This window comes from Halichoerus grypus, chromosome 12 (assembly GCF_964656455.1).
Source record: "Halichoerus grypus chromosome 12, mHalGry1.hap1.1, whole genome shotgun sequence".
Classification (NCBI taxonomy): domain Eukaryota; kingdom Metazoa; phylum Chordata; class Mammalia; order Carnivora; family Phocidae; genus Halichoerus; species Halichoerus grypus.
This window is the reverse complement of record NC_135723.1, coordinates 95,147,204-95,155,664: the sequence shown is the minus strand read 5'-3', so window position 1 is coordinate 95,155,664 and position 8,461 is coordinate 95,147,204. Positions and strand designations below refer to the sequence as shown.

General features: G+C 47.1%; 1 protein-coding gene across 1 annotated transcript; it reads left to right on the top strand.

Annotated features, from left to right (window-relative positions):
* Positions 1 to 6,946: 6,946 nt before the first annotated feature.
* LOC118532581 (olfactory receptor 10AC1-like) lies at positions 6,947 to 7,912 on the top strand. Its single transcript, XM_036087252.1, has one exon. It carries the CDS (start codon positions 6,947 to 6,949, stop codon positions 7,910 to 7,912), a length of 966 nt encoding a protein of 321 aa, XP_035943145.1.
* The last annotated feature ends 549 nt before the right edge of the window (positions 7,913 to 8,461 follow it).

Sequence of the window (8,461 nt, the reverse complement as noted above, 5' to 3'; positions counted from 1 at the left end):
TGCCCAAAAGAGAGACCAAATGTTAGAGTAGAATTTTTTCCCATACTACCACCCTCCCTAGGTCAGATCCAGTGCCCCACATCATTAAGTCACAGGGCACACGATGCTCAAAGCACTCTAACTGTGAAACCCTTCAGTCTTGGATGCACTGAAGTGGGGTCAGGTGTGAGGAACATCAGGCAGCTGCAGATACCAGGAATTTTAGGTTCTACTTCTATTTTTATCCAATTAATTTACCCAAATGCATTTCTTCTGCCTCAGCTTTCCCATCTAAAAGTGGGAGAGTCTGTCTTCTCGAGTGAACACATGTTCTCATGGCAAGAGGCATCCAATGATATGTTGTTTCCATATGTTCCAATATGTAAGAATAAAACTAAGGAAAATAATTTATTTTCTCAGAGGCAGAATAGAAAGTATTCAAGAAGATAATATCCATAATAATTATTTGGCTCCACGGGACATGAAAACCCCATGTCATGTATTATCAATGGCTCCGTGTATTTCTCCCTTCCTGTCAAAGAACTAATTCCCCAGGTTTCAGACCACACCAACCACAGGGACCCTTCCTTGAAGAAGACCTGGGTCATCATAGCCCACCCTTGGGCTGGCTAAATCCTGTGCATTCTAGCTCATTTCATCTAATCTTTGTTGCCTTTCTCAGCAATGACAGGCATCTATTCTGGAAATTGAGAGGCAAGGAGTAGGATGGTGGGGAGTGTGCCCCATTGGAAAGATCTCCTGAAGCCAAAACTATGCACACACCTCTTGCAGGTGACCGGTTTTCTGAGGGGCCCATGGCTTTCTGAGGCAGTGTTCTGAAGACATTAACAGGGTTCTCTTCTAGAAGGTGGCTGGCCCAAGACAGGAACATTTTTTTTATCACCAGTATTTGTTTTCTTGTTTTTTGTTTTTTGTTTTCATTTTAATGAATCATGAAGCTACCCTGGCAAAACTGAGGCTGCCTTGACTTCCTCATCCAAGCAGCTGCCTTGCCCTGTCACTGAGCTCTAGCTCTCAGGCTGTGACCAACAAGGACCAAAACAGCAGCTTTCAGAAGGAGGATCTTCTGGGTTTTTGAGGGAGCCCTCCTGCTGTTTTGTACCATAAGATGCAGTTCAGAAATTAAAAGCATTTTTAAACCTACTAAAACTGACGTCGTGGAAAATGATAGCTGATTTAAAAATAAATAAATAAATTTTGAAAACAAACTAATTTCCCCCTAGAGCAAAGATGCAACATTTTTTTCCAGTAGATAAGGTGACTGGTCGTCAGACCTAGAATATTTTTCAAATGGTAACGGTAGGATGACCATGCAGTTATGTACGATAACATTGACCTTTACAGTGCTCGCGCTGGGACGGTCTCCTCACCAGACAATTTTGATGTTAAACATGAAAGTGCTTTTTTCTGAAGCACAGCCCTCTTCTTCTGGCAGAAGCCTGGATCAGAGACTGACTTTAAATGGGGGCTGCTTCGTTCAAGCAGGAGTTTCTTTCAAAGCATCAAAGGCAGAGAGCTGGCTCTAAAATCAGTGGGACTCCTAGATTTGTATGGTTCAAAGCTCCTCTCCAGATGAAAATGGAAGAGAGCAGGAAGCCCAAAATGATATTTTACTCAAAGCCCTAATCCCACAATTGATTTTGGGGGAAAAAAAGAACTAACAGTGGCATCTATTCAGGGAGCTGTAAACACAAGTGCACACATTTTGTGATTCTGAATTCCTAGGAAACTTGAGGAGAAAATGTTGGCCAAAATGCAAAACCCAAGCTCTTAACATATTAAGCCAGAGCTCGAGAACTTGAAGACTGCCCACAGAATCGTCATTTTGAGAAAAGCTCCAGAGCAGACACAGAAAATAGCAATGGCATCTCTAATTTTTATAACATGTAAAATCACTAAACGCTTCAGAAAACACATAAATGGGGAAGAGGAAGAATGTTTGTCTAAGGAAAATATGCTCTATTAAAGCTAGTTAAATGCTTTTAGGGGATAAAGATGCTGACAAGTAACCAACAAAGGATTTCTTTTATTTAGACTTTCAAAAGCCTTTGACAAGCTATCTCACCAAATTTAGTCATCAAGGACTCAGTAGATGCCTCATCGTGTCTAAGTAACTGGTCACAAGACAGAAGTCCTGCTGCAAAAGAGGCACATATCCCAGGGGTCGAGGCTTTGATTGTGAATGGTTGCAGAAGGAAGCATCTCCACATCCAGAGATGATATTTAGCGCCTCTGAGTAAAGAAGTTATCAAACTGATGAGAAAAACAAAAACAAAAACAAAAAACAACACTAAAAGATATGTTTGTGTGATAGAACAAGAAAATGGTAAAGCATTTTAATTCAAGGGATTTTATTCCAGAAAACAAATCTAGACTTAAAATACATAACAATGCATGTATAGGTAAATTCATGAGTTTCAAGTTAGTGGTCCTAAACCAAGGACAAGGCTTATGCCATAGGAAACGGAGTCCTTACAGTAATCATAGCTGCCAGAGGCAGACAGAGCCCAAAGGCTGACACGATACTGTAGAAGTTGTTTTATAATAATGATACGATGAATAACCACCTCTTGCTGCCCACTCTGTGCCTGGCACTCTCTTGTGGGCTTTCTTTGCAGTGTGCCTATTTCTCCCTACAGCCCTATGAATTAGACGCCATCTCTATTGAGAGACTGAGGATCAGGGAGACAGAGGTAATGTGGCTGGTGAATGGCTGCAGCAGAGTCTGAACCTATAGATGTCTTCTTCCATAGTCTGTACAGTTTTAGAAAAGCAATAGGAAACGTAACAGAAAAAGAAGTAGAGGGCGCCTGGGTGGCTCAGTCGTTAAGCGTCTGCCTTCAGCTCAGGTCATGATCCCAGTGTCCTGGGATCGAGCCCCACATCAGGCTCCCTGCTCGACGGGAAGTCTGCTTCTCCCTCTCCCACTCCCCCTGCTTGTGTTCCTGCTCTCGCTATGTCTCTCTCTGTCAAATAATAAATAAATAAAACCTAAAAAAAAGAAAAAGAAGTAGAAAGAGAGAGGGAGAGTGATGATGATAATGGTGATAGATTGATATGTAGATAGACAGACAGACAGACTTATCCACATCTATGTCTACTTATTTCCCTGTGAGTTTCCTAAAGCCAGAATGCTATGAACACCCTGCTTCTAGGACCCCAGAAAGACAGAGAAGGCACAAAGTAGGAAAGCACCCGGAAGGACACAATCAAGAGGTGAGGAGGTTTGCTTGGTGGAAAGATGAGTATCCGGAGGAAATATGACCTAAGCCCATCAATCGTGAAGAAGAGAGATAAGAGAAGAATGCTTTCCAGGCTTTTTGTGCACCGGGTTCTGTGCTAGTATCTGGGAATCCGCACAATGCCTCTCCTTTGTTAACCCCAGCTGACAGTGAGGAGGCAAGCCTTTGGAAGTGTTAAGTGACTGGTCCCCATCCCAAGTCAAACTCAGCAAATAACAAAGCAAAATTTTACATGGGGGGGGGAACGACACGGGACACACACACACACACACACACACTTTTCCTACTTCACAGAGGACTTTAAAAAGGAAAAAAAAAAACCCAACTTTTGAATATATAGTATGTATTTTTCCTAAAAGGAAGCACTGGAAGAAAATAGATTGCAGAACAATTTGTATGAATTCATAGACTGGAGGCCCATGATAGATTATTAAGTCAAGTTAGGGAAATTCATGCATATTTATAATCTTCTATATTTAAGTCCCTGGGAGACAACGATCTAATTTTTCTGTGACCTCTCTTTTGGTGCTTTTGTAAACAATAATACTAGATCAGTGGGCTCGGGTCTACTCTGAAAGACAATTCTGGCAGAAATAGAACCATCAACCAGGAGTTGTGAGACCTGAGCTCTGGTCTTGCTCTGCTACAGACAGCAGTGAGACCCTAGGCTGGTTATGTGACCTCTCTGGGCCTCGCTGGCTATAACAGGAGGATCTGGACCTTTGACCTCTAAGCTCTATTCCAGTTCTTATGGAATATTTACAACCCAGAGGGGCCTGACTTGTCTGCCTCTCAAATCTCTCACTGGCCAACCTCTTTTTAGACGTGCTTTGATTGACTATTAAAATGACTTCAAAACATCATTATTACAGATCATTTTCATTATTCTGCACAGCAAAAATCAAATCCCAGATCTGTAACCCCAGCCCAGTGAGGCTTCCAGCCACATCCAGATGTCCTGGGCCACCAGCCAGCCATGAGTCTGTGGGTGCTCCATGGGGCCTTACACAATTAGGAAGGCAGATCTGCCAGAACAGTAACAATACCAGTGATGAATGTCAAAGCTAAGGAGAAATTATTTTTAGATTTGCTATCTGAGGTTATCTGTATTACTGCTCACATCTACATGTCCTCAAGAGAAATGTCAGCAAAGGGAAATCTGAGGACAGAAATGCCTAGAAGAGTATAGGCAATTTCTGGGCAAGGGACAGTGGAAGATATGGGGAAAGGGGTAGGGTATGTCTTACGTGGAGAGGATTTTTTAGGAGAGGTATAAATACGGAAGACTGTGTAGTGGATAAGACCATGAACTATGAGAGGCTAGGTTGCTTGAGTATAAAACCTGCCGTTAGCACTAACCAGCTACATGACATTTAATTCCTTTAGGCCTCAATTTCCTTGTTGGTAAGATGGGGAGACTAAGAGTCTACCTACCTCATCATGAGTATACTAAGAGTCACTAGGATTAAGTGAGTTAAATGTGTAAAGTCCTTCTGAGCAAGGACCTACCAGTCTCTTAAGTGTAGCTATTATTGCCAGTGTTATTAATCACCCGGAAATGAGAATATCTGCCCTTCTGCCCCTGGGGAGAAAGGTGGCTCAGGCAGTCCTTGTAGTGTTTTCCCTCTGCAGCTTCTACTAGGGTGGAGCTGGATTTTCAATCAAATCATTGAGCTTGAAAAGTGTCTCTGCCCTGCCCCCCATCCTGCCACCCACCCCCCAATAAAAGACATTTCTAACATACATTCCTAGGGTTTATGATAAATGCTCCTGAATACACCAAACTAAGTAGAAACATTCCTCAGTCTACATTTGATTGGATCAACCTACCTGGCTTGCTTTCCACAGCCTTGTTTGTAAAACATGACGCACCTTGAGCTTGTAGTTACTGGTGTCCCCGCCCAAACTTTCTTATCATTTCTGCACAATGCGAACACAAGGAAAAAGAACAGGATTGCTTCTGTCTCTCTGCCCCCCTCCCTGCTTCTTTAAGGAGATGAAAAGAAAGAAGTAGAGAACGGCAAGCCGAGGCAGAGTGAAGAGGACCACGGGGGGTACTTCCACAGTGTCAGCTTACCTGAGTCTCCAGGACAGCCAGGCTTCTCCCTCTTGTCCCCACATACAGCTAAGACACTCGACACTCGGCAAGGAAGAGGCACTCAACATAGGTTTGTTAAATTGGCTCAAAAGATAAATACCAGCCAAAACAAACAAACAAACAAACAACAACAAATGTAAGGGCTCTAAAACAGATGGGAAGTGACTCCCCTCTTACCACCCATGCCAAACCCCACCCCACTCCTCTAAAAGACCCCACCCTCGTGTTTGAAGGTGCTCCCCTCAGATGACAAGAAAGAACATGGAGTGATACTGATAAATATAAACCACCAAAATTCTCCTCTCAAAAAGGAGCATTAGATAGCAAAAATCCAGTTCTTCCACTGATTTACCCGTTGTCCTTAACCCGGCTTTATTGCTGTTGTGTTCTGTGGTATAACAACCATGCACAAATTCCACTTCCAACATCAGTCATCAACAGTGACTCAGAGGCACTAAGAGGAAATAATAGTTGAGCTTATAATTAAAGTTAATAAAAAGAGATACGGAAATAAAAAGAGATGTCATTAATAACTACTGGAAAATCAAACACCCTCCTGCAGTTTGCCTAAAGTCCTTATCACCTCATGTTCCTCACTGCAAAGATTTGCAACAATTGCAGCCAACCTACATGCTGTCAAAGTTTTCCAAATGTTGCCTGCAAATGAGTCACCGGGCAACGCTGAGAAAGAAATTGTGCTCAGTCAGCAAATTTGGAATGTACTGCTAACTCTGAAAGGCGAGTTAGAACAGATACACATCACTTTTTCTCACGTTGACAGAGTGTTAATAAAAAGGTTAGGGACATTTTGTTCCTGAAGCACCCAGAGAGGCCTTCCCACTACTCTCCCTGCTGCCTAAGTGTCTGCTTCAGCACCTGGAACAGACATCTCTATTTAAGGCTAAATCAATGTGGATTAACAACTGATCCCAGTGACCCTTTTTTATGGCTACTTATGGGATCATGGGAAGTTCTGGATTCAGCCTCAGGAAAGCAGATTCTGTTCCTAGCTTTCTGTGAGTGCTTAAGCCTCCCCTACACACATCCCACCAGCTTTATTTTCCTTTTTAAAATTATGAGATTGTATGAGATTATCGCCAAGGTCTTCATCTGTATCTTGTTTTTGCGATTCTGTGACACACCACAGAAAGCAACTCAAAGGGCAGGCAGGAGAAAATAGAAGCAGGGCGTAAAGACACATTCCCTGCCTTGAGGAGCTAAGGCTGAGAGCAGCATAATACTCCTGGCAATACAAGACCCACCAAATAATAACTAGGGTCTGAAGGCAGGGAATCCTCTGTAGGTGGAGTCAGGAGTGATAGGTTGAAAGGAAAGGGCCTAAAATTAAGGCTTCTTTGGAAAAAGCACGTTGAGAAGTCTAGTCCAGGAGGCAGGCAAAACTATACAAGTTGATAAAACACCAGCAAGGGGCAGGGGAGGCTGGTAACGCACCCGGGAACCCTACCCCCCTCTCTGGAGCCGCTACTCCCTCCTACCCTTTAAATTCCATCTAGCACTTTCTCAACCACTGGGGCAGAGGAGCTATACCCACAAGCTCTCCCTTTCCCCATTTCTTTCCTACAGGTGCCTCTGGGCAGGCCAGTGCATGGACAGCCCAGGCAATGCCAGCCCGCCTTGCGGCTTTCTCCTTCAGGGCTTCTCTGAGTTCCCGCGCCTGAGGCCGGTGCTCTTCTTGCTGCTGCTGGCCGTGCACCTGGCCACCCTGGGCGGGAACCTGCTCATCCTGGTGGCCGTGGCCTCAGTGCCCAGCCGACCGCCCATGCTGTTCTTCCTGTGCCAGCTGTCAGCCATCCAGCTCTGTTACACTCTGGTGGTGGTGCCCCGCTCCCTGGCCGACCTGGCCGCGCCAGGCCTCGGCAGGGGCAGCCCCATCTCCTTTCTGGGCTGCGCCCTTCAGATGCAGATGTTCGTGGCGCTGGGTGGGGCCGAGTGCTTCCTGCTGGCCACCATGGCCTATGATCGCTACGTGGCCATCTGCCACCCGCTGCGCTACAGCGCAGTGGTGACCCCAGGGCTGTGCGCGAGGCTGGCCCTGGCCTGCTGCCTCGGGGGAATGGCGGTGTCCGTGGGGCTCACGGTGGCCGTCTTCCACCTGCCCTTCTGCGGCTCCCGCCTGCTGGCGCATTTCTTCTGCGACATCGCGGCGCTGTTGGAGCTGGCTTGCACGCGGAGCTACGCCGACGAGCTTCCCCTGCTGGGCGCCTGCCTGGTGCTGCTGCTGCTGCCCTCGCTGCTCATCCTGTCCTCCTACGGGGCCGTCGCCGCCGCCCTGCGCCGCCTGCGCTCCCCCGGGGGCCGGCGCAAGGCCGCCTCCACCTGCGCCTCACAGCTGGCCGTCACCTTCCTGCACTACGGCTGTGCCACCTTCATGTATGTGAGGCCCAAGTCCAGCTACTCGCCGCGGCGGGACCGCATGCTCGCGCTTGTCTACACCAACGTCACGCCGCTGCTGTACCCGCTCATCTACAGCCTGCGCAACCGCGAGATCACTGCCGCCGTGCGCAGGGTGCTGGGGCGGGGGCGGCAGGGACGAGGTCTGTGTGCGCCCTGACGGCAGGCGGCCACCAGGCCAGAGGGCGCAGCTCTGCTCCCGCTCCCTAACGCTTTCTCGGTCAGGAGGTGTCTATGTCAGGAACGCCACCAGGGGGGACTCAAGGACTGGATTCGGGCAAGAGAACCTGGAAGAGTGTCCACGGCAGGTGCTCCAGCCTCCACCCCTCCTTTGAGCGATGGCCAAAGACAGCGGGGTACAGAACCCTAGACCTGCACACGGTGGCCCCATCAGGGCTTGCTGGTCCTCCCCATGCACCCGAGCCCGCGCAGGGTGATGGGCCTACGGTGATGAAGAAGGCACGACTCATGGCCGCAAGGGCTCACAGATGGGAGCGGAAGGACAAATGTGAGGGGTGAAGAGGCCATGGATGGAGTGGTTCCTGAGAAGGAGTTTCTGTGCTAGACTTTTTGAGAGGAGAGGGGAGTCAGGGAAAACTTCTTGGAAAACAAAGATGACTAAGGAGAACTGTAAGTTGAGTAGAGGTCAATCAGAAACGGAGGGTGAAGAATGGTCCAAGCAGCAAGGGTCCAACAGGGGCTGGGACAC